Genomic DNA, 27,274 nt, shown 5'->3' with positions numbered 1-27,274 from the left:
ACTCTGCAACAAAAACTTTGAACAATCTTCAGAGTGAATCAATTGTTTTGGGAGACTGCTTCGAATGTTGGCTCGATCTCTGCAATGCTGCACCGCATCATCTGAAACATTTTGTAGCAGAAAGAAGAGATGATTATCTGACATGGGAGAGGTCACTAAGTACATGACACAAGAAGAACCGTACAATGAAAGTTATTTTCAAGATTTCAAAAGTGTAAAACCGTTATCATGGTGGAAAATGGGAAAGAGGCTAGGTTTCGAAAAAGCGTTGGTTGATGTTGCACTGACTCTCGTTTCTGGGGTTCCTAACTCAGCTGAATTGGAAAGATGTTTCTCAACGACAGGAATGACGTATGGAAAGTTAAAAACCAAATGGAGGCTGAAAAATATGGCGCGAACTGCACAAACCTGTATAAATGTTTTTTATAAAGAATACGCTGTTTAATTGATTTTTTCAATAAAAAACGTTTTTTTCCCAACCCTGTGCGGAACACACGTCCAGCAACACCACGAAGTAATGAATAACATGTATCGATAAAATTCTGAAATTCTAAATTTCTGGAATCACACAGAATGATTCTTTTAGGACGCAAAATTTGATCACTAAGCTGAAATCAAAACAAAACAATGAAAACATTGAAACCAAGCAACAACAACAACAAAAAAGAAAAGGTACTCAGAGTTGATATTTTAACAAATTCTAGAAATGAACCAAAAGGCTTTCAAGTACAAAAAAACTGTTTACGGCACAAGAGAAATTGACCATATGGCAAATTAGCCGAAGAAACATCAACAGACAAACGATATGCCGATAGTTTTTTTAAATCGAATATTTGCATTTAAAATAACATTTCTTGGCCGGATTCGAACATAGGCCCTTAGCCTTACCAGGCGTGGTCGTCACCTTTAAAACCAAGGAAACTTGAATTTATGATCAATCAAGCTATCAAATGATTTAAGTGACTTTGTTGAACTATTTAACCTGAAAAATATATATATTCCGATTTGATAACTTTCATTAATCGGAAGCGTAATACAGGCTTGAACTTCAAAAAACTAACTGATGAAAAATGTAGCAGAAAAGATAAATAAAGCTGGGAGCAACTTACATCTTAGATGATACTGCTACTGACAACCAAATAAAAATAAATTCAAATCTAAAAAACCAAAAATCGTTCTGTAAATTCTAATTAAAGCAAAACATCAACACAAGCAAAAAAAACATCACAAAGTAGCTGTAAAAAATCAAAACGTAAAGGCAAGAAAAACAATCTAATAGTGAGTTTTGAAAAATAAAAGCCCACTACGTGAATCCAACCTCAATCCTCGGACGTCCAAGTAAAGAACTTGACTGCTCTACTTAATTGTGCTACTGACTCTTACAGTTACGATATATTAGCCACCGAGAGAAGGACAGCACATTCTATTGAACTGCCAATAATACTAAAAAAACAGGCAGCCAAAATGAGCACTTTTTAAGCGAGGTGGTTTAGAATGAAATGATTTTTGCTACATAACACAACCAACTCTTGCGAGCTCGCGTCGGTAAATATCCGTAATTTCCTGGCTAATAACTAAAAATTTCTTCGGAAACAATGTGATGCACAAAGAAACAGAAAAAACTGTGAGAAAAAAACTTTGAATTTCAAACTGAAAATACGCCATTGAAGCTCTTTGAATGCCCAAAAAAATCTTATAATAGGCACTTTTATTAAAAAAATTACCTCAATTTCAAAAAAAAAACTGGCGGACTAGGTAAAATTTATATTCAGCTAAGAATTCTGGATATTAAAACCCACTTCCAAAACTAGAAGATGATCAACAAAAACGAACTGAACTTGAAAAGAAATCAAAAGTCACACTGCAAAAAATCGATCACGAGCGTGATCAAATTTCTTGACTTCACCTATGAACCTTTACTGCAACCACGAAATCTTAAACCAATTCATCTGCAAGCAGTAAAACAATGAAGTAAACAAAGAAAACTTCATAAACAACTAATTGTATAAAAACCATTATAATTGCGTATGCGATTCATTAGACTTTGCATTGAAAAAACTCTAAAATTAACCACATAAAATGCACGAAGCCACCGAAAAAATCCAAGTAATGAAATTGACCACACCATTATTTCATTTTTAAAATATACCTGAGAGTTGAAACCAAAATATCATGAGGCAAAAATTCGTAAGAGGCTACAATTTGTAATAAACGACGATTCGTAAGACTTCATTGTTAACATGGGGGGCAAAAATAGCATTTTAATTGTCAATTACAAGTAATGTGGGGATTGAAATTTTGTTTTTCACTTGTGAATTACATCAGAAAACTCAGGTGGGGGACTAAAACTTAAGCTTAGTTCAATCTTGGGTTATCAACGTTTTGAACTAACTTCAATTTGGTTATCATAAAAGTAACTCGAAATTATTACCAATACAAGCATGGAATTTCTTACATTATTTGTGACAATTGTTCCTCAAATAATTTTGAAATTCAATCGTTTAGCTATCAGTTTGATCCATAGAAACTCGTTTATCAATGCCTCTAGAATACAACATCAGCGAGCGCGGCAAGCCGCACACTGACCAGGAAACATGGCGACGTTGTAAACGTGCCTGCAAATTGTCCATTATAACTTTCGATTGCTCAACTGTTAGTAAAAAGAAAAAAACATGGCCACGAAAACATCGTACTTGAGCCCAAAATCAACTCGTAAGTTTTTTTTTAATTTCGCACGTACATGTACCCGAATGAAAAAAAAAATGGGTTCAATATTGTATTAAATAAAGCAAAAAAAAACAAAATAAACTGAGGGTGAGCGTTTCTGTGAGGACTAGTGGGATTATTGAGCCAAACTAAAGTTACGGTTAAGCAAACCGCATTTTTCTAAGCATGCCGGTTATTTCTCGAAGGAAACCCGAGTTTAAACCAAGTGTTCAAAACTGTTTTTTTTAAAATCACACAGGTTATCAACGTGAAAGCCAAGGCCACTTTGGAATCCCGAGAGGAATTTATGCAGAGTTTATTGGGCACTTCTCAAAGTAGACCTTAGCAAATTTGCCAAAACGTAAATCAATAGTCCGAACGATTCAGCGACAAAGATTCATCGAATCAGAGCTAGCCACCCTAAAAAACATGGCGAAACCTCTTCAGCTGACTCTCTCGGTTATGGGGGATAATTTTCTTAGTGTAAGACTAACGGCCTGGTGATACTGAACGCATGCTTATTTCCTCTACGGTAGAAAATTCAGATGTGTTGGAGAGCAACACAGCTTGACATGCTGATGCAATTGTTGAATTATGCTCCACGCTTACTTATCAAGTATTTACCATACACGCCATAGTAAAAGAACAGGCAGTTCCAATGGTTTTTCTCTTTCAACACGAAAACCTGAGAAGCAAAATCTGCTAGCTTTTGAAAGGCTGAAACAGTTAAACTCTGCCTGGAGCTTAATCCACAGCGACGATCAATGCCTTTCATTCAGTCTTTCCATGTGCGATTTATAAAGGCTGCTATTTCTACTTCTAATTAGAGAAAAATTCAGGAGCTAGGCATAGCTCTCCTTTTATAGATCTGAGGAAAAACCGCGACTTGTCATGAAATCATTCATTTTCGCTGGAACTTATCTCCCAAAATGATCTGGAGCTGGGGCTCAATTACCTGAACGATCAATTGGGTGAAAACAATCATTCCACGTGTGAAAAGATATGAATCACAAAACACCAATGAACATACTTCCCCCAGACCTCTGGAATCAGTTTGCGCGCAAGATCAGAAAACAGAAGAATAATTTGGTGGAAGATTAGCATCGTGCTTTCCAGATGGGAATGGGCTGTTCACATCCAACTATCCACAAAATTATTGAATTCAATCGGCGAGAACAAAGCTTAGCTGAGACTAGGCTCGTGGCAATTAGATCCGGAGAGAAGGCATCAAAGACAGCGAAAAACATAAAACCGCAGTTGAGATTGTCTGAAATAGTATCAGAACAACAGAAATAGCAATATACTACAGAGACTAGCTTTTTACTTTGATTTATGATCTCTTTTTAAGTTAATCAAGCTTTCGATTGTTTCTTTTAATTGATCAACTTCCAACAAAACATTGAAATGATTTGTTGCTTGATACGAATCGTCACTTGTTACGAATGGTCGCTTTTTAGAAAATTACGAATTGTCGCCTGTTCCGAATTGTCACTCAGCCTGACAATACATCCGGTTTCAGGAGGCTAGGAATATACAACCAAGATCAATGCCGACCACGTCAAATTGTCATTAAGTAATCATAAACTTATAACTGTTAATAAATTGTTAGAACGGGCATCCATGCTTTAAGTTAACTACTCTGAATATGATGGCGAGCCGTATTGAGCTTTCATTTCAAATTCTTTGATTAACGAAGAATGAAAGAACAGCAAAATTCGGTAACATCCTTGCTTAAAATACCTGAAAATTTCGAAAAACTATTTAACTTTTCTGTGTTTGGACCAAGATGGACAACTTCAAATCAACCGCCTGTTTTATGAACACGAGGAAACAATTTTGAAACACTCACAGCTCGTTCTTTCGCAAACTTTCGTTCAACACATCGTTAGACCCGTTGCAGAAAAAAAAAGTTAACTAGAACAGCTTCATAAGATTGCACTAAAAATTTTGATTCAGCAACAACAGATTTCACGACAGTCAACACTTTGAAGCAAAACTCGGCACAGTTGCAAAGCCGAGCTTTGCAACACTTGCGATACCAGAAACTTATCAAAACCCACTACAATATTTCTACAATTTGTCTGCAACCACGGTCAAACTGAGAAAACCATGTCCAGAAACCCAATCGCCGACGTTTATCAGTAGTCGGAAACATTTATCGAGGGGTAACTAGGCCAATAAAATTTAGGACATTTTATCTGATACGAAAGCAAAATTGCTGTTATAAAATGAAAGTTCTGAAATTCTTTTTATTTGCGCTCCCCTCCGGAAACACACAAGGATCAAAATATATTTTTTGCTTTAAACGACGCAACACTAGGACTATATGCCGATCTTCTATCGCTTGCTAATCGCGAGCATAAGAGTCCAATCTTTTCAGTCATTTCTGAAGTATAAACACGTACCTCTTAATCCCTTATCCATTTCATCGAGCATCGCATTCTTAATTTTATGCAGCTTCTTCTCGCTGAGATCGAAATCTGACAGGAGTTCATCCAACTGTACATATGCTCGGAATTCACCCATAATTATGATGTATATTGTATAAATGTCAAATTACAGCTCGTAGATGTCAACGGAGAACTTATCTGCTCAGCAGAGATCTGAAATTAAAACAGTAAAGTAAAGCGGCATCATTCGAGTAAAACAAAACAACGTTAACATTAACTGAAAAATTAGAAACTGCTATGATAGCGTGGTCCCTCGAAAAAGCAACTATTATAGACAGGTCCCACATGCATTTCGCATGTGATAATTTTGAAAAATAATTTGTGTATAAATTATTCAATTCAAAAATCTTTCACAATATGTTCAGTCAGAAACTTTTTAGATTGAAAATCGTAATTAATTCATCGTTTATATCAAGAAATTTGATCGCTTTCTGTTTAGTTTACAGTTCAACAAACAAAATTGTGTTGCTTCATTTGTCATCAAAACTCAATTTTGGCGTTTTTAAATTTTCCGCCTTCAAATGGTGAGGGGGAAACTTCTAAGTTAAAAAAACATAAAAATTTATCTCTGCAGTTGTTCGCTGAGCACTCTTCTAACGTTATCAAAGCTTGAGCTATAAAAACAATATGATATCTATTACCATGTAAATATGTGTTTGCCCTGCAAACGACGCAATAAGAGGAAACTAATCCGATATAGATAACGTTTATATTGTAAATTGTAACATTCGCCCGGAAGTACATATCGACGGAAAATAAAGCTAGGTTCTAAAACGACTGGCTAGCGTCTAAACACAGCTCTACATGCTTTTCACCGTCTCTACCAAGCCAGTTCTTTTGGTGGTCTTTTCAACATCGGGTCGACATGTAACATTCGTCTACTGCAGTCACACATGAGGCTTAAGAAAAATAGGCCCTATAACTATTGGCTCAAGAGTCAGGGACACTATCTCTTGTGTTTTTCCACCTCAAATCAGTCGGAGCCAATTCGGTTCGCTTGTGACACGAGACCACGACCCGTTACAGCTTAAAGGCTACTACTAAAATATCCCCCCCACTCTAGAATTAATAACATCCCCATACTCAGGTCTCTAGATACCCAAAATACATGAACGCCGTTAAAAACCGGGTCGGAACAATCCGTTAAGTTACTTTTTATTAGACAGTGGAACTTTGATCCATTTCAGATGGATCAACCTAAAACTCGCCTTACCTCAACATAACAATTATAAAACACACTCTAGAAATTTAAATTAGTACTCACATTGTAGCACGCTCAAGAATCAGGAAGTAAATAAGTCGGTGTGCAACTCAAGAATCAATAAAGTAACTAAAATAAGTTTAATGTTTGTCAGTTTCAACAACAAGAACAAGTTTGTACTCTAGAATTTCAGTTTTCGTGAACCATTGGGACACTCTAGCTGTCCACCTTTCCACCGAAGGTTCACTCTAGTCCAGTTTAGAATAATACTCCAATCACAACAATCCAGTTCGTGGGAATGCGCTCGTCTCTGTTTTAGATGGGACAGCTCTACTCTAGATTATTATCGCTACTGAAATTGCGAATAGCAATTTCCCACTGATTTTCTAGCAACTTTCCCGCGATTGTCACTCGATTGTTCTGACTTCTCTTTTTCTGATTTTCAGTTATCGCGAGAAAATCGTGCATGACAGGTTCCATTCGAAATTTTGAAATATTAAATTTCACTCCAAAAATAAGTGTTTTTTGCTTCTCTCAAGGTCAAACTTCCAAATATGACCGACTGGCACATACTCCCCGGACTCGAGATCGATGTCCTCATCGCGTGCTGTCTTCTGCCAGTGAGTCCCAGAAAACCGAGTGTTACTCAAGATACAGTGCCAGTGGTCATTTACAGAAGTTTGCAGCAGACTTAAGCTTATCTACACCCCAAAATTCACAGCCATAGAAAATTTTCACACTATCGCTAAACAGCAATCAAAATCTGCACACACCTGCACCCTTGAATTCTCGCTTTCCAAGCCAATCATTTAAAATTTCTTTTGTCCTATTCAATCAGGAAATTGTCATGCAGCATTTTGATTTATATAGTAAATATAGTATATTAATAACAATATTTGCTTTGTTAAAACTACTTTTTCGTGAATCCAAGTTTCACCCGGATCCACGCTCAAGCCCCCTTTCCCTCTCAAGACTCAAGATCCATTCAAGCCACCTACTCATCTCGCACTCTTCGCCTTGGAGGTACTGCACCCTGAAGTACTAGATACGGCAAACTGTCTCAACAGTTCCTCTTCATCATCGGAGCTAATCACAATCTCCTCCCAAGCCTTCAGCTGTTCGTAGGATCGCATCCTTTCTCTTTGCTCTTGCAACCTCTTTGCCTGGTTGGGTAGTGCCTTCACCCTAGATTCCCGGTTCAAACAAAAGGAGTTGTGCAGGCTCAAGCTCACGTTCTTCGCCAGGTCCTACTCTATTCCCTCGCCTTGGTATTGTCTCTAGACATTTTACCCACTCTCTTCCATCCTGTCGTGATTGCATTACGATGGGTTAACAGGGGTCTCTTGAAAGCCTCCGGCCCAATCTCGGCCTGGAACTGTCGATACTCCTTTTGATGTTTTCTCATGTGATCTTTCGTTGTCATGTACAACCAAGACGTCAGCGTCGCCCGAAACCATGGGAAGTACCTCAAACGGCTCCAGACATGTCTGACTTCCGTTGGTACGGCGAATACCTTGCACGCAGTCTCAAACAACTCGAGTCTCCTACTGTAGTCTATCGCGTATATTGACTCAGCCGTTGGCGTCCCCGCTTCCCGATACTTCGTTATATTCTCTTCTATCCATCTCAGAGCCAACATCGTACTCACTACCAAGAGCGTCACCTTTTGTCGGTGATCCGGTAGTCCGATTGACCGGATTTCTTCCATATCCCACACCAGGCAAAGGTTCTTGTGATCTGGATACCACACCGTTTGCGCCAAACAGTGGCATGGGCATTCTCCATGGGTGATCTCAATGCTCCTGAGGTTACGCTCCCCCGAGGCTTCCAAGAAAGGCTCAAGCTCCATCATTTTCTCATGCATCGTGTCGTTATCTTCCAGGTTTGGAGCACTTCCCACAGGTTTTCCGATCACGTTTTGTCTCTCGTGATCGCTTGTGTTCTCTCTCTCCAACTTCAAAAGTTCTTCTCCCCAGATTTCACTCAAGTCATCTCTCAATTCTTTTGGTACTGTCCCTCTGATTTTTCTCAACAACTTGTGCGAGTGATGCGATATCCTAGCCAACCTCACGCACTTGGGCACTGAGAAGGCCTTGTCCACCAATACTCTCTGGCTGGATGCTTCCACCATCGCCATGTGCAGTGGGTAGTGACTTCCGCACAAGTTGGCCATCATTGACCCTATCAGGGATTTTGCGTTCAATGGCAGGCCATAAGCTTCGCTCATGGGAAACCCCATTTCTGCATCAAGAACAATTTTCCAGCTCCGGATGTGTTTTTGAGTCACCTGCAACACCCCAGGCCATGATTCTACGCTCAACGCCGTCACCCAATGGTGTTCAGACTCTAGTCTTTCCAATGACTGCAAACTACACATTCTCGAGAAGAATCCGAGAGCCGTCGCTATATTCACCGTGGTTCTCGCGTAACACTCCGCTACTATTTGCACTTCACTTCTCTCCCTTTCTGTGATGTCTTCGAACCAAGTGACCAGGTCTTCTTTTTGAAAGGACAGTATTCTGACGCATGACCGTCCATCGCAGGTGTGCTCTCCGTTTCCACACGTCGAATCCAGACAGCTACCCGGCTCCAACTTCTTCGCTGACCCGGGATTGTTCGTCTTTTCGCTTGGCTCTTGCATCTGAGGTGAGATTAGCTTATGCAGCACACTCAACTTTGCCAGATCTTCATCTTCCGTTGGTGCTAACCTCACTCGCTCGGTGGTTTCCTCGATCAGACTCGCGTGGGGATGTGGACACCAGGAGGGTCTTAGTAGCTTCCATACCACTCCCAAGTTCGTGGTTAACAAGCCATTTCCATCGCCCATGTTCACTTCAACTCTCTTGTTTGAGCGCGGTATGCTTACCACCTCTGGTGTTTTCTCAAGAATCAGGCCCAAGCTCGGCCCCTCTTTTTCCACCGCGTCTATTTCCATTATTCTTTCTGTCCAAAACTTCAGTAGCTCCGCTACCTCATGGTTTCTGTGGGCGCCTCCAGTTTCCGAGTCTAAGAAGGGGTTGTAGGCTATTCCCATCACTCCTGACACGTATTGGTATTCCCCCTTCTCGCTGGGTCTCGAGTACTGCTCTGACGAGGCCAGGTTACGGTGAACATCATGCTCTTCTTCGAACTTCTTATTATAAAATCTCCGTACCTCGTCCAGCTTTCTGTGGTTCTCTAGGGACAGTCTGGAACCATCTTCTTTTTCTATACCAGTACTCTGATACACGTTTAAGATGATCGTTGAGACTCTTTTTTCCACGGTTTTACTTCCGCTTGCTCTCTGGTGGCATGCCAAGATGGTGCTATCAGACATCATCGACATTATCCATCTCAAGAAACACGTGGCATCCTTTCTTCTAGCCAGGCTCAAGCCTGAATTGTCCCTGGCTACGTGTTGCATCAGTGCCTGATACACATCTAGCTTCTTGCTTCCCAACTTCAGCCTGTCATACGAGGTCAGTGTTTCCAACTCTATCCCCACCAGACTCCAGGTGAACATTAATTGTCCTGCAGTTCTAACGAAGGGATTCGCCATTAATGGTGGTGCTGATGAGGGTGTCCTCATTGCTTCTTCAAAATGATCCTTCAACAAACTCTGCCAGGACCTCTTCAGATGATTCGCCATTTCTATTTTATTAACCTCGGCCTTTTACTGGGTGGCCCAATTGCGTCGCTTGCGAGCTACTCCACTGTCCAACTTCTTCCAGCAGTCCTCCATTTCTTTCAATGTTTCAAGGGCCACCCACCACGTCCGGGAAGTGTTCCTCGTCTTGTTCCTCTCCAATGGGTCACTCGTCACTTGCTTGCCCATGTCCTGATGTGCCCTCGAGATCCATTCTTTGCCGATATCCACTTCCCATGTCTGTCCGTTCGTTGAACCTCTCTTTACGTTTATCTTCTGAGGCTTGAAGTCTTCCTCCGATGTCGAACTGGTGGAAGTCTCTATTTCCCTTTCTACTTCAAGTGGTCTTCTGAGCTCTGAGCTGTTCTTGTATGCCGCCGTCTTGCATCGAGCCAAAACCATGGGCGCCGTCTCTCTCAAGTTTCCTTCCGAAACAGCATCCACTGAAGGACTACTCAATCCTTCTACTTCTCTCTTCCTCTTGCGAGTCTTCACATTTCTGCTTGAGGGTGTTGTAGCTACCATCACTGATTCGACCTCTCTATCCAATCTTTCCAACTCTTGCCTCCCCCCTGCTCGAGCCTTAAGGATATTAGTACTTTTAATTATATTACTAGTCCCAACCTTATCCCTTTTTATATCATCAACTCTTTTATCTGCAGTTTTTTGTTTCAGAGTAGAGCTGTCCTCACATTTTTCTTCTCTAGTCTTCGATCGTGAATTCCTCAGCTCTACCAGCTTGCTCAGCAGCTCTTTTCTCGCCTTCTCATCCAGGCCCGTTCCTATCAGAAGCGGTTCTCCAAATCTTACGACTGTGTCCCACAGTTCCTCCTTGAATTTGTCCAGCGTCGTCTCGCTGCCCACTTCTTGATTGAATTCTTCCAAGAACTCCTGCCAAGCATCGTCCTTCAGGGATCCCAGGAACATGTCCCTGTTCCCTTCGAACGTGTTCTTTCCCCTTTCCTCCGAGCTCAAGAGTAACATCCCCATATTGAAAGTCTCACCTGTTAATGGCAATTCCAGGTTCTTCCGGGGGGACGGATTCAGAGGTGGGGTGGCAGTATCTGCCCAATTCTCCTCGCTCAAGTCTTTCAACAGCTCTTGAGTGGTGAGCTCCTCCCCTGATGGCCCTGGTTCAGGCGTATTCCCCACTTCCATGTCTTCACCGGCTTCACTGAGAGTTTCATCCATACTCTCTTCTTCTGATTCGTTTCTCCTTCTCTCGAGAATTCTTTTGAATCGGTCCTCAACGGGTCCACTCCTCTTGTCTCCAGGCGTGTCCACTGACAGTGGTGATGGTGTCGTAGGGTCCAGTTTCTTGTATTCCGTCAGAGCTACATGCAGTTGACCTGCGGCATCTAGTTCTTTTCCCTCCTGTCTCATTTCCACCTGTTCTAAGCCATAGGGTGCCTTATATTTTCTCGTTGCAAATTTCATATCGTCCACCAATGCGACGTGCCCCTCCATCATGATCATCCTGCCATCATCCCATATGGTTAGCATGTTCTCAAGTCCCTCCTGCTCAAGAGCTCTCAAGACCTTTCGCACCTCATATCCGGGGGGTTGCGAACCTCTCCTCTTTTTCGCTTGCGTCGTCCACGAATTTACCTTTGCCTCGCTAGTATGGAAGTAGACCGCCGCCGTGTAGCCGATGAACAGGGTGTCCCAGCCATCAGTGAAATATTTCTGCATTTCCTCCGTCGTCATCCTCGCCATTATGGAGGGAACTACCAAGGGACTGTTCATTCCTAAGGTCATCCTCCTGACTATTGGGAACTCAGGCATGGTGGCTGGGAGGATTTCTTTCTCCATTATGGTTTCCAGCTCCCTCTTCACCAGTGCAAAGCACTCCTTCCAGGCAGGAATTCTCAAGATCTCTCGTCCGTCTGCCGTCAATGGGTTCAAGTTCCAGAATTTGGGATATATTTCGATGGGACCCTCTCGCTTGCCTCCCATTCTACATTGCATTTGCCCCCTGAAGTTGTACACTATTAGCTCGGCATCTTTCACCTTTCCAAAGAGTACCGTGTTGCTCATTCGCGCTCTGAGCACCTCCTGCTGACACCAATTTAACGCCGTCCCATCCAGTATACTGATAAGACTCAAGTGCGTTACAGAGTGACGATACGTTGTCACCAGGGGATCTGGGAACGCGTACGTCACCGCTGGACCATAAATGCAGGTCACCACCTCCTCTAGGCCCCGGATTATCCCCATTGGGTCCGACCTCATTGCCAGGCATAGGTCCGTCAGCAGAGGCATCCCTCTATTCGTCTTCTTCCATTCTTCTCTCGAGGTTGGATTCTCATCTTCACCCGTCATGTGCCGATTCTGCATCATGAGGTATTGCACTAACAACGTCTTCAACCCTGCGGCACACTTGTAGGAGCTGGTCTCAATGCTCGAGTGGACTCTCCCCATAGACAGAGGCTCTCCATATTCCATTAATCGATGAAACGACACCAATTCCCCATGGGTCAAGAGTAATAGTGCCAGGTACCCATCAACTCGAAGTGTCTCCACTCCTCGACTAAACATGTATGCTGGGCCCATGTTGAACAAGTATCTGGGGTAAACCAAATACAAGGCCAAGAGCAGGCTGATGGGCATGCCCAGTATCTCCTGCACGAAGGCTCCAAAGATAGTCGCCGCGGTGCCGAACATTCCTGCCATGAATTCCTTCTCCCAGCAAGGACTCAAGAAGTTGAGAATCTCATAATCCCTCCTAGTCCTCAATTCAACCTTGGCGTGCTCTCTCCAGAACCCTCCAATCGTCACTTCATTGGCGGCTGAGACAAATCTAGCCACCGTCATGTCTCTTGTTTCGGCCAGCTCCAGTTGTTTCTCCAGAAAACTCCAGACTTGTTTCACGAGGGGTGGTGCTTCCTCCCTCGTCTTGTTTGTGGCGTTCTCCAGCCTTGGTGTCAAAAATGGCCACCAGCCATTCTCTTGAGTCAATCGATATTTCATCGATTCTAATTGCTTCTCCGTCTCGGCCACATTTCTTCTCTCGTTACTGGGACCTCTAGACTTGCTGGTGGAGTTTGTGATCTTCACATCCATACTCCGAAACCACAAACTGGCCGTCAATTGGCTTATCGCCGGGTGATCGTCTCTGATGACTGGGCTGAATTTGAGTTGCCTGGCAAAGTTCGATATCTCTAGCAAGAGCACCTCATCTAATACGATCAGGATGTCGGCTAGTCCATAAAAGCCCCTCAGTGCATGAGATATGTCCGCCCATGCCGCCGCCAATTCTGACTTGCGGAGCCTCAGGTTCGATGGCTCCAACTCCCGATTGGGGGCTGCCATTAGAATCCGCCATTCATTCCCTTCTGCTATCAGGATCAAGACCGCGTACACGAATTGTAGGGCGGGTGGCAATTCGCGTATCCAGGGGATGTGGTAAACACCACCTTCGTTTTGGACCCAAATCTCGAGACAACATTCTCTTGCACTTCATTCATCGCCGCAAACAACGCCTGAATGGCTTCCCATATCTTCCTCGATGGCGGATTTTCATCGCCCTTCAGTTGCTCAAGAAGTCCCACCGCGTGCAGGTGATCATTCATTCCTGCAAACAATAGCAGCTCAAGTTCACAGGGCATCTCCGACTTTATTGCCACCACCAGAGTTAACATCTGATTTAATTCAGCTCCTGGCAAAGAGTATATCAGAGTCTCCGGCCAGAACAACTTGGGAGACGTTCCTTCGAAGTCCGACCCCGCCACAATGACTACTCTCGCAGCAGCCGGATCTGCTCTATCATAAACTGCCAGGGTTTTGGCCAGCTGGGTGCTGCCACAGGGCTTCCCGTACCTGGGATCTTCCGCCAATTTCGAGCCTTCGTAAGCGGCATCCGGCAATTCCATCGACCCTGGATTGAGTAGTTTGTCTACCACTTTCAACTGTGCCGGGGTCGCCAACCTGATCCTGGCGATGCTCGTTCGGTGCTTGGGAGGTTCTGTTATAAGTCCAGGACTCCCCAGCAGCTTGAGAGGTCGGTAGTTAATGGGTCCCATGATCGCTTTTGTGGGAATTCCAGTCAGGTCTGTGGTCTCCATCAATTTCGTTCTCGAGAAGTGCGCCTCATGAGCTTTCAACCAGTCCACGCAATGATGTCTATTCAAATCCTCGTGCGACACTCGTTCAATCCCCAGGGTTTCCGCCAATTCTCGCCTGCATTCCAAACTCTCTAGGTCCAGTTCTTTCACCTTCTCAGGATATCTCAAGCGAGCGGTCTCTATAGACCTCTTTTCCCGCTTGTTCTCTGCCACTACCACTGAGGATATCGCCGAGCCTGGAGGTGTTGATGACGTCACCTCCTCAGACTCCATTGGCGTGGCACTCTGCAATCGGGTCTGGTTGCTCCTCGAACCGTCTCTAGTGTCAACTCTCGTTCCCAAGCGACCAGACAAGGCCCTTGAGGCAAGGAATGGTGGGTTCGGAGGTGGTCCTAATGTGAATTGGGCTGTCTCTAGCAGATCCGACTCTAGCGTGTTTACGTGTTCCTGAAAGACGTCGTTCAGCCACTCCGCTCCCCTTGGCCTATCGAAATGGATTCCATCATTGGAGGTGTCTTCAGGGAATCCCTTTTTCTCCATGCGCTCCGCTACGTCCAACAGTCTGATAGGAAGCACACTCTTCCGGTGTATGTCTCGGATCACCTTGTTTAGGTTCCGCACCTTCTCGTTCATCTCCAAGGCGTGCTGATCAAACATCATGTTGTAGGGGACCGTGCATACCGTCAGCAGGACGGGGTCCATCTGGATCCTCAGCTCCTCAAGAAGGCAGCTCATCTTGTCGTACAGCCTCGTTATTTTCCTAGCTTCTCCCCTTGACACATCGTTGGTCCCAATCATCAGGGTCATCGTATATACTTTAGTCATCCCTAGCATGTCCAGGGTTGCCAACATCTGTGGCGTGGCAGCTCCAGCGAAACTCAAGATTCCTGTCTGCCAATGCGACTGGATCCGGGTCAACACCCGCACCAGGCTGTCCCCTATGATTAGGTGAACTGCACCCTCTGGCACACGAGGTGGCGCGAGATACTCCACCCAGGCCGCATCATGGAAGCAGTCCCTCCTGGCTCCCTGTTCCGCACTCCAATCCAGTCGATTGTGCCTGTGGTACCTCCCCTCTGTATTTTTCTTATAACTCGACCCAAGTTGGGGGAAGCTCCGGTCTTGCCGATCTTTCACGGTTTTTCTGCTGTTATTTCTCGCCTAGCTTTTTCAGGCGCGATGAGCCGCCACTCACCTGACTGTCGCTCGAGGTCGAGGTTGGGGTATATCCCGGCAGCACCACATCCATTAGTGGACGTACAGGTTGTGTCTCTAGGCTACGCAAGGAAGGCGTTGCGTCATTCGGTATCCAGACTTCCAACCCTTCACTCACGTGTTCTCTGGCCTCGCGGTCAAGGTTGAACCGTCCTCTTGCCCTGGGAGCTTCATCCACCTCCATGCGCGACTCTGGCCTCGAGCTGGTCACTACTCGCTCCTTTGGCCTGGCTCCCTTCTGTGCGTCAAGCTCACGTTGTCGCTGTTCTATTCTCTCCAACTCCGACTTCAGTTGATCACGATTCGCGGCGCTCTCCCGCACCCTTAGTTCCTGCTGATGTTCAACTTTTAGCATCTCAAGTAACCTCAGAGTCTGATCTCGCTCGTTGACTGCCTGGTCTCTCTCCAGCTGAATCTTCTCCCGATCCAGCTTCGCCTGATCCCGATCGAGGTTCACCTTGTTCCTTTCCTTCTGCGCCTTCTCGAGCTCTTTCTTTAGAACACCCAGATCCGGATATGCCTCGGTCGTCTGTTGCGCTCGCGTCATCGACGGCACCCTACTCGAGCCCTGGCTCGTAGATCTTGCTGTTGGCCTAGCCGGTAGTGGGAACTCCCCTGCGCCATATTCAGTGTTGTTGCTCAGGCCAGGATTCCTTGCCAAGTCAAAGCCCCTTACTCCTCCATCCACGTTCCAAGACAACCATCTGGTCTGTTCTTGGTTTGATATACCCTCGGTGGTGTACCCGATCATCAAGACAACCTCCGTTGCAGACTCCCTGCACTCACCCTGGTCTTCCAACTGGAGGATGGCATTCAGCATTACTGCCATTCTCTCGTCTATCTGGGTATAGTCCAGGTCCCTCAGGCGTCTGTACAGCTCATCAAGAGTGGGCTTCTTCAGGGCCGCGGGCATGGAATTCCAGAATCGGTCTGCCATTCTTCGTGACTTCGGGATGTATATCGGTATGTGTTAACCAGCTCAAGAATTACCTAACCGACTTAAGTATTACCCAACTCAAGAATTCTCTAGAAATGTTCCCTTGCAAATACTTACTGTAAGTGCGGATTATCGCGAGTTCAATCAAGATTTCTCTTTCTGTTTCTCGCTTGAGTATAGTTGGATTTTCAACTTTGTTTTTCAAACTTGATCTGAAAACAGAAAGCATATTAAAACTTAGCATGTCACGTTCCTAACCTAGAGACCCCCCTTCTACCAGTATGGTTAAAATCTTATCATTCTACTTTCACTTAAAACAATTCAATTGGAATTTCCTTAAAAGCATGCAGATTCATTTTATGTTTTAGCACCGTTAGTTCCTTTCTTTTTTAAAATTTTAATTGTCATGCCAATCACATCTTAAGATCCCTTTACCTGCGCCGCACCCCAGTACCTAACTCAAGACTCCTCCCTCACACCCGACTCGATACCCCCGTGTACCCGACTCAGGCGATGCTCAAGTAGTACTTCTTATGAAGATACACCATTATCTCAGTTTCTGCAAAGACCACATGTAGGATAGCGTACAATTCCCTTGGGCTCAGTTTGCCCCTGTTTGGGTCATACACCGGCATTGAGACCTCTGTTATCCCTCTTTCAATCATGAAGTCTCGTAATCTTGTCAGTGCCAATATCACGTGTTCGGGATCAATTGTGTTCCTGTCATTGACCCTCGTTACTAGGAAGCACAGATATTTGCCCGGGACTTGTGCCACTGACGGTGGAAGCGCTGCCATCCCTCCCAGTCCTGGTCTCTGTCTGAACAGAAACTCTACATTCTGGTACTCTCTTTTGAAGTCAGCTTCCAATCTTGATTTGAAACTCATGTCCGCCGTGATGCAGATCGCGCTGGTCCTGTTTGACAGGATGAAGTCGCTATCCGTTATCATGATGTTCTCCGAGTATTCATTGGGTATTTCGAATTTCGTTTTGAAATTCCGACCTATAGTAGGATCTGGCTCTTCTTCCTCCAGTTCCAATTCGCTCGTTTCTCTCACTTCCTTGAGCTTCTTTATCATCAAATTTTCGGTGTGGGTAAGTCCTACCCCCACTCCCCGGACAAAAATATTTATCGACGTCCCCGTCGATGTTGTCGGGTCTGAATTGTCCTGAGGAATGTCCAGTGGCCTGTCTGTTGCCGTCCATCCGAAAAGAGGGTCCTCTGTCTTCATGTAATTTGCTGCTGATACATCGACTTGCTGAATGCTTTGTCCTTCGCGGCTCTCGTCTTTGACATCACGCATCCACTCTAGAATCCTCAAGTTCGTGTTCTCCCTCCTCTCTATCTCACTCTGTTCGAGATCCGTTTCTACTTCTGGCGTCGAGTAATCATCCTGCGGATAATTACCACCATCGTCAATGACCTGCCATTCCTCTCCGGCTTCCAGTTCGCCTGCCTTCAGTAATTCCTCGCCCAATTTGTCTGGCTGTATCTTATCGATCAAGAAGTCATCCCCGTACCTGTTGTACCTCATGCCGGTGCGTTTACGATTGCCAGTCCTGGTTTCCGGTGGTGTTGGTCGATCCGGCTCCATCCACTTCGGCACCTCGTCTTGCTCCGGGTCGTTCCAGTCTTCTTCTACAAATGATCCTGCATCAGACTCCAATCCTATCTTTTCATTGTCGTCCAAACTCAAGTTCTCATTACCATCATTTTTCTCTCGAGTGCCTTTCTCATTCACTTCACACGCTGGCTCTACCACCAGGTACTCAAGACCCTCCATGTCCTTCGGTATGCACCAATCCTCCGGGGACGGGACGTGAGGCTTCAGATTTTCATAATGTGCCGCTCGCCCAGTACTCAAGCGATAGAACCGTCCTTGTTGATGAACCTCCGTTATCATGAATGGTCCCCTCCATTTCTTGATTAGTTTCTTTGTTCCCTTGGGCGGTATTACATTTTGGAAGACCCACACGTATTGGCCCACTTCATATGGCTTTGCTCTTAATATTTTTTCGTCATATTTCCTGCGTTGCCTCATTTGCGCTTGCGCCGTGTTCCTCATGCATAGCTCGTTCAACTCCTGTTGTCTTTTGATCGCTTCTTTCACGTATGCCTGAGGCGACGTCCTTTTCCCCTCATATTCCGGGTAGAAGAATGTCAGAGGCATTGCTCTCTCCCTGCCCGTCAACATCATGAAAGGACTGATGCCCGTAGTTGAGTGCTGTGTACTGTTGTAGGCTCCTACTACCTGTGGCAGGTATTTGTCCCAGTCCGTCATGTATCTTGAGCAGTACACCCTTAACATGTTAACCAGTGTCCTGTTTTGTCTCTCTACCAACCCATTGGTCTGTGGATGATAGGTCGTCGAGTGTGCTTGAGCAATGTGCGATCTCTTCATCAATTCTTTTGTCAAGTCCCCCACGAAAGCTTTGCCGTTGTCCGACTGGAAAGTCATTGGACCACCATACCGCGATATCCAATGCGTTATCAGATGATCACATGTCTCTTCGGCCGAGGCTGTCTGGCACGGAACCGCTTCCGCCAACTTTGTGAAGTGATCTATTATAACCAGTATCTGATTATATCCCGACTCTGTCATGCAAATTTTTTGATGGTCTATCTGTACAACCTCGTTGAACTCCGAGCTCTCAACGGACTTGAGTGGGAACTTCATCTTCCTTGGGTCTTTTACCTGGAGACATGCCAGGCAGGCATTCACCCATCTCTCGCAAGCTTTTCTCATTCCTGGCCAATCAAACCTGTGAAGTATCCTTTGTTGTACTTTGTCTATCCCCTGGTGGCCCATCTGGTCGTGTGATCTGAAAAGCACCTCCGTCTGGTACAATTGTGGTAGTATGATGAGGTTGTTTTGTGTAATATCTTTTCCTCATCTCTCCTCTTGCACGCTACCACCCCCTCAGCTGTGTGATAAAGTAAGTCTTTCTTTTCTTTGTAGAACTGGCTCAAGATCTTGTAGCTGTCTTCCTCAAGTTCCCCCTTCTCCTTGACCCCCGACTGGATCCATTTGGAGAGGTTACTTGTCATTTTGTCATTCTTCTGGGCTCTTATTAGGTCTGACAGCCTATATCTCGCCTTGACATGCTCCTTTAGCGCCATGATTTGTCCATTCATCTCACCAGGGTTGTGGATGTCATCACTCAGTTTCACGCATATCATCCTTTTCACGATTTTCATATCATCTTCTGGCACCAGATTCGTTCTGATGTTTGAGTTGCATGATAGTTCCCTGAATGGTTTCCTTGCAACCGCAATTTTCTCAAGTTCCACACCACCTCGCATCTCCTGTATGTCCATGTTGTATGTTCCTGAAGATGGATCCGTCTGTAACTCCCTGTCGTGGTGCCTTGTCTTCTCTTCCGCCAATATCATGCACAGACTGTCTTGGTTTTCGCTGCTCCCATTCGAGTCTTCATCCCATCCTTCACGCTCCCCGGACAACTTTCCTTCTCCGGTTCCTTCTTCCGTGAACCTGGAACACTCCCCGGACTCTTGACCTAGTCCCAGGTGTTCAGTATCTTCTTTGAACGTCACTTTCTTTTTCCTAACCTTGGTCTGCTCCAGAATGTCTTCGGGGATTTTGTCAACTAGTGACCGCACGACGTCTTTGCTGTCAGTGACGCTTCCTCTTGATGAGTCAATATCGTTCACTGTCTCTTTTCTCCGAAGTATAGTGAATTCCGGTTTCTCTTGACCCTTCTCTTGGATCACGGGCTTATCATCTGATAGTTTCTCGAGCAACCTCATTAAGTCATCATCTATCTGTGCAGTTCCTGCTTCCACTTGGTTAAGATCATAGCCTTTTGCCTTGAGCGTCTCCTTCACGATCTTCGACTTGAGTATAATCTCAATCGGAATCCCCTTGCTCTTCTTCAAGATGGTCTTCTCTGGAGGCTCTTTAGGCAATTCAGGATGATCTTCTATCGGTTTGCCTGACTTGTCCAGCCATCTCGTGAGTGGAAGACTGTCGTACGTTTCCTTGTCCATGAATGAGAAGCCATCTTTGATTTCAGGTCTGTCTGCTTCTCTTTGTTCTTGTCTCTCATAGAACTCCGTCTTCTTACTCAAGCTGTCGGCATTCTGATGTTTATCTCGCGTTCTGTGCTCAATTATCATGTTGTATCCGTCTAGGCGAACTATCCACCTCCCAATGTAACTTTGGTCCATTGAGTACGTTTTCAGCCAGCTCAGTGCTCTGTTGTCGACTCGCAACTTGAATGGCTCACTGCCCAGGTATGCCCTGTATTTCTCGACAAAGGTAACCACCGCGAACATCTCTGCTTTCGGTGCTCCGTACTTCATTTCCGTGTCACTCAGGACTTTGCTCCCGTACGCTATTGGTCTCAAGACTGTCTTCCCATTCCATTCCTGTTCTTGGTGGAGAATCCCAGAAATCGCGACTACCGACGCATCCGTGTCCAGCACGTACATCCCTTTCTCCGTCGGCATACCCAGTACTGGTGCCTCACATAGCTCTTTCTTTATTCTCTGGAATGACTCTTCTGCTGCGTTGTTCCATGTGAACTTCTTGCCCTTGTGTCTCATTAATTGTTGCATCGGGTATACCTTGTCTGCATAGCCTTTGATGAATTCTCTATAATAGTTAGCGAAACCCAGGAAGCTCATCAACTGGTGCTCTGTCTTCGGTGATCTCCAGGTCAGGACTGCTTCCACGGCGTCCGTATCAGGTCTGATGCCATGCTTGTCTACCATCCTGCCCAAGTATTTTATTGAGTCCTTGAGTATCTCGCACTTTGATGGTTTACACTTTAGCCCCGACCTCTTCATGCATGCAAACACTTCGTCTAGTCTCTCAATGTGGTCGTCCAGTGTTGGCGTCGCTATTACCACGTCATCCACGTAGCACATTACCAGGTTGCCATATTTCTTCGTTACGCCTATCAGCGCGTGTGCCATCAACCGCTGAAACGTGGCTGTGGCATTGCAAAGTCCAAACGGCATCCGTGTCCATTGAAACAGACCCAACTCGCAGGCAAACCCTGTCTTGTCCCTGTCCTGCTTCCTTAGTGGTACTTGCCAAAAGGCCGAGCCTAAATCAAGAGTCGTAAAAAATTTTGCATCACCTAACTTCGAGAGGCTCTCATCAATCCTAGGTATGGGATAGGCATCCTTCACCGTGACGGAGTTCAGGTATCGAAAGTCACAACAAAACCTCAACTGGTCGCCTTTCTTTTTGGCCATCACTACTCCACACGCCCACGGTGACTTGGATGGTTCTATCATGTCATACTCTAGTAACGTCTCGATCTCTTTTCTACACGCGTCCGATTTGTGTGGGGTCATGCGCCTCGCCCCCTCCCTGTGTGGTACCGCGTTTTCCTCAAGTTCTATTTCATGTTCAACGAAATTACAACACCCGATATCCGCCTTATGCCTCGAAAAAACTTCCTCGTTTCGCTCTAGTACGTCCTTGATGGCTTCCAGCTGTTCATCTTTCAGTTTGCCCCTCAAATGTTCAATCTCCGGCAGGACCGGTTTTTCATTTTGCATTTCATCTAGTGTGGGTCGCTCTGGAAAGTTCGAACAGCTCGACAGCCCATCATCCGTTTCTGACTTAAGTGATTTAATAAGACCTGAAGAATCTTTTATTTTCTGCAATCGTCTCAAGATACAAATTTTGTCCCTGTGATTGGGACAATCAACAACTTCATTTTGTTTTGAGTTCTCAATTGTTTCATATCGAGTTTTAACCGGTAAAGCATATCCTTGTTTCCTCCCTCTCTGTATCGTGATCGGTATATCAAGGGTATTCAACAAGACACTGACGCAGAGGCCGCTCTTCGTTATCGAAAATGATCTTCCTAAAACAGCAGCACTTTGACTATTAGGATTCGGAACTATACACACTTGCTTGTTGTCACTTAGTTCATTGTAATTTTTCATCCTCAAACTTACGATTGCCGCTTCATTAGCTTTTAGCCTCACCCTCCTACTCAAGAATACCGGTGCTTTGTTTTCATTTGCCATTATTAAATTTACCGGTTTGATTGCGTACCTCCTATCCGGGTTCCGTATCCTGAACATTGCGTTATTTAGATCAATCGTTACGTCGAAATTCCTGATGAATTCTCTGCCCAAAATGAATTGGTCAGATTCATCTAGGTTTTCTACCACGATAAAGCTCATCCACAGGTTACGTTCCCCCAAATTGAGGGCTATTATCGGCGTCCTGCCCAGCACCCGAGGGGCCCCTTTGTTTGCAGCTGACAGCCGTATTCTCGAGTCTATCAAGTCACCTTTGTCAAAGCCCATCCTCTCCCAAGTTTCGATTGGTATGACGCTCAAGACTGCTCCCGTGTCAAGCAACCCACGCAACTGAGTCTTTTTGCCATTTATATCCAGCACGTGCCCTGTCACATCTGCCTCCGTCCCGATGTGCATTGCATCTTCTTCAAGCATGGCGCAGTGTCCAATCGATCACACTTTCAATTCTTCTTTCCCTACGTAGATTTGTCCAATTAGGTCTTCGTCACATGTTATCATCGTCTTGGTATAGATGTTAATCCCATCTATATTTAGCATCACCTCGTGTGGACCATAAGCTTCAGTATATCTGCTATCCACACGTACCGACTTGCTACCCCCTTGCGTGAGTAGTGCTCTCAAAGCTCTAGTAGTCGTTTGTGGGCTTATTAAACTCAAATAGTCTGCATACACGTCAATGTGCATTATTGTCTGGTCGCTCGGCTCGCTCAAGTTTCTGGTTACCTCGTGGCCGCCCACTGTGATTATCGACATTATTCTTGCCCCGATTTTCGATATGCCAAAAGGCTTACCTGTCACCATTTTTACAGTGTTACAATTCCCGGTCTTTGTTGAGCCTGGTACAGCCTCTGGTGTTGGGTTCGATCCGGTTAATGCTTCGTTAAAATTCTGTTTTTCGATCTCCAGCTTTAGTCGTTGCTCTATTTCTTTCGCAGCCAGATCCTGTTTCACTTTGGCAATTGCTTCCGTCGCCGCTTTCTCATAATTTATCTCTAGAGAACTCCCTGCCGCGGATTCTATCGCACCATTAACATGTGTTACAGCTTTCACTGTCTTCATTGGCAATTCCGTGCTTGGTATTCCTAAGTTCCTCGATTCAAACTCGTTTTGCCTGTTCCGCTGATTCTGCACCGCCGCTAATGCCAACTTATGTTTGGGGTGACTCTGGTCCTTGACCGCTTCCCAGAACAAGGGACAATCCATTCTGAAGTGCCCCTCCTGGTTACAGAAGAAGCATCTAGCGCCTATCTTGATGATTAAGCCATTATAGTACTCGTGTTCCTCCATCTGGCTCATGTCCTCCTCATCCGGTGCGTATCCTAGGCTCTTCATGCCTTGTTTGTATGTTGTGCAGTCAGCCACGTGGTGGTCCGCTGACCCGCAGTTCGCGCATGATCTGCGCTTGTCCATATCATCTCTAGGTTTGTACCATGATGACCTCTGGGGTTGGCTTCCCCCCTGTGTGCTCCTGTTTTCCGAATATGAGTATTTCTTGGGCTTCATCAGCATGTATTCCCTTGATTTCTGTCTCATTTCTTCTGGGGTTGGTGCGCTGTCTTTCGACAATGTGTAGTATGTAGCTAACATTGTCCTTAAGTCATCACTTTTTACCCCATCAATGAACTTCGAGGCAATGCTGAAGTTTTTTCTGTTTGTCGACTCCTCTGGGTCACTCCTTCTTCTCAAGCTCTCGAGATCATCTAGGAACCGATCTATTGACTCGTCGTCCCTCTGCCTTCTCTTTTCAAATCGCATCATCGCTTGGTGACCCTTCATGCCTGACCCGAATCGATTCAGTAATATCTCGAAGATCTTGTCCGCGGTGTCGCGTTCTTCTTCCTTCTTTGCAACCACGCATTTTAATGCCGTGCCTTCTAAGTTGCTGAGTATGGCCGTGCATGCTTGTCTTTCATCATTTAATTTATCTTGCTCTAGGTGTAATCTCATCACTTCCACCCAAGTGTCGATGCATCCATCGGAGTCGTCTTTGAATTCCTTTGGCTTCTTGAAAGTTTTTCTTGATTTTCCGTCCCTCCTATCGCTCGAGTCAGTGTTCCTCGTGGCGAAGGCCTCTAGAGTCCTGTTCATCATCTCCCAATTGCTTGCCCATGTCATCGCATCCGGACCTGCGTTGCTGTTAGCTGTTGAGTCCCCCGGGCCAGTCGTTGTACTTGACGTTCCATTCTTCATGATCGTTTTAGCAGCTGTTGGTGCTATGCTCACCGTGTCCCGGGTTAAGGGCAACGGTGTCGGTTGCCGTTTGCCCCTTTGTGGTTCCACAAAGTCAACTCTGGTGCCTTGCGTGCGATCCGCTGCCGGTCCTTCTTGTGAGGTAGAATTTCTCAAGATTGCATCCAACTTCGCCTGTATTGCACACGAACTTTCGGCCTGATTCCTGTTCATTATGTCCATTCTCTTTTCCAGGCTACCTAATTGGCTGTTGACATCATCATATCGGTTTTTCAACTGTTGCATATCTTTTTTGATGTTCTTATCTCGTTCTTCATTAGTGGCATCTACCTTGTCCGACATCTGCTGGAGTCTCTCGTCTGTCGCCTTAGCCAGGTTAAAATAACTATTCAGATACTCGTGTTTGTTGTATTTCAACTCTTTCCTTATTAAGTCTCTATCTTCCTCACTGTACTTCAGTTTCTTGTCGATCTGATTTAGTTTTGTCATCAGGTCTCCAAGCTCAAGGGTGGCTGTTTCATGATCAGCCGCTGTCTTGTTTCCGGCTGTCGCTTCCTTTCTGGCTTGTTCTTCCATTGGGTCGGCTTCTGTCGCCTTCGTGCTCACTGTCCCAAATGTTCGTGCTCTTCCGACGTCTACGGTTTGTCTTTTGTCCGACGTCTTGTCCGACGTCGGCCGAATCTCACCGTAAAACGACCGTAAACGATTTTTTACGGTGAGATTGGAGATATTTTTTAGAGATTGGTTGGGGTGGTAGAAGAGAGTGGTGTTGGTGTTAGAAGAGATATTGTTGGAATGAATTCCCGTAGTTTTGAGCTTCTATTTATACTCAGATTGGGAAATCACGCCACTTTTCGTATCAAATGAGAAGTTTCTTTTAACTTCGTATTCTTTATTCGTACATTCGTATTTTACGAGAAGAAGTTTTCGTATGCTCGTATTTTACGAGAGGAATCGTTAATATTCGTATTGAATGAGAATAGTCGTTTCAATTCTCAATGCTTAAAACGTTATACGAATTATTCCAATAGCATTTCCCTTCCTTTTGCAAGGGAATAAAAACATATTTCTTTTGGTGGTGGCGGCGGCGTCACATTTTGTGAACGCAATAAAATAATTCATGTTTCTGTTTCTATTTGAAATCAGAACATATCCATCCTCCTATTTGGAGAGGGAAAAAACTAAAACTTTCATTTTTATTACTTTCACTTGAATAGTGGGGTAATTGTTGATCAATCGAAGCTTTTTCTTTCAATCTCATAAAGTTGGTTCAATAGTTTGTTGGTATTACAGGTAGCAGATGTTTTTGAACAACTGATACTTTGAGTCAGGCTTGAATGAATATAAACACATCAGTTACATTTATAAATCAAAACAGAGTTTACACAACCAAGGGATTTAACTATAAAATTAAATACATCAAAATTATCTGTTTCTCAAAAGTTTGAAGGTTAGTTTTATTCCTTGTATATTCTTTTTCCGAAGTCTCCTTTTCTTCCTGAAGTATGTGAAGTCTGTCCAAACGCGTAATAAGGGGAGGACTGGTTCATACAAAGGGGGTATTTTTTGTGTTTTTTTTTGTTTTTTATAAAAGTCAAAATTGTTAAAAGGAAATTAATAGCTATACTACATAGCTATATAAAGCGAAAGAATAAATGCTTAAATAAAAGGATAAATTTCTTACAATTTTCCTTCCAACCGGGCTATAAGTTGTTGATTTTTTGTTTTCAAATTGTGGATTTGCTTTTTCAGCTCCCGGATTTGGTGCGTTTCATGGATATGACTGCGCTGAATTTGCTCAGTATAGTCATCTAACTGGGGGGTTTGTAATTTTGCTGTCAGATACTTTGCTGGGACATAGATTTTTTGATATTCAAGAAGGGAATTAGTTATGGAATACATTTTTTTATAGGATGATAAGCTTCTAATTTAAAACGATTGATTAATGGATTCAAAGCATAATTGAGATCCATATCGAAGCCAGGATTGCTTTTAGAATTAATGTATCGTTCCCTTTCTAACTGAATATGTAATCTAGTGTTTATTTCAGTGGGGTGCAAGGGCTGTCGCCTAATGGTCATTGGACAATGAGAAGTTGATACCGGCGTATTTGCCGTTAGTATCTTATATGGTTTTACAATCTGGGTCCGTTTTTTAATTTTAGAATTCGAGGGAACCAGGGGTATTTTAAAATCAGGGGGTGAAATTTTTAGGGGTGGTGGCTGTGATGCTGTAGTTTTTGGGACAGCTGTACTGGTTTGAAGTAGTGGCTCAACGAAGGATCGTGTTGAGGTCGGCTTTGCAGTGGTTGTTGTAGTAGTAGAAACAGTTGGTTGTTGAGTGAGTGCTGAAATCTGCGAGTCCAGTGGATCGGTTGGTGGCAGGAGTGAGAGAAGATCTTCAAAATCTCTCAAGTCGTCATCAAGGGTTGCGTCCATAATTGAATCAGTTGGTATATCCTAGAACAGTAGAATTTTTTTTTTTTTTTTTAGACTGGGTTTGTTGGGTGATCCAAGTTTTGAGTTCTTCTCTCAAAACTTGTTAATTGGATTTGAGGATACATGCGATCCTGGTTTATTTTATCAATTTCCTCTAAAAGAGGGGCTTGTATTTTCTGATCACATTCTTGTTCTATTTTTTCAGCTTGCTCATCTTGAGTGAAAATTGAGGTCACTATGGAAGTGAAAAGTATATTGTATGAAGCGGCAAGTAATACTTTGCCAAAATGTAGTGAGCGGCCGGTGATTTTGTGAATATGCATAGCCTTTATTATGAATACTAGGCAATCTAGTATGAATTTCACAAATAGAAAAGAGGCGAAGACTATTCCGCATTTTTCTAAATAGTATTGTACTTTC

The 27,274-nt window shown here is 44.4% G+C and overlaps 1 protein-coding gene across 1 annotated transcript in view; it reads right to left on the bottom strand.

Moving 5' to 3' along the window:
• Positions 1–21,812, bottom strand: part of LOC134841121 (hexokinase-1-like) — a 38,710-nt gene extending 16,898 nt beyond the window's left edge. Inside the window, exons 1-2 of the mRNA XM_063856910.1 lie at positions 21,803–21,812; positions 5,112–5,311 (exon numbers count right to left, since the gene is read on the bottom strand). Coding sequence (XP_063712980.1) covers positions 5,112–5,232 — 121 coding nt within the window. The 5' untranslated portion in view covers positions 5,233–5,311; positions 21,803–21,812. The remainder of the gene's footprint in view (positions 1–5,111; positions 5,312–21,802) is intronic.
• Between the last annotated feature and the right edge of the window lie 5,462 nt (positions 21,813–27,274).

Source organism: Symsagittifera roscoffensis, chromosome 3 (assembly GCF_963678635.1).
Source record: "Symsagittifera roscoffensis chromosome 3, txSymRosc1.1, whole genome shotgun sequence".
Classification (NCBI taxonomy): domain Eukaryota; kingdom Metazoa; phylum Xenacoelomorpha; order Acoela; family Convolutidae; genus Symsagittifera; species Symsagittifera roscoffensis.
This window is presented reverse-complemented; position numbering and strand designations above follow the sequence as displayed.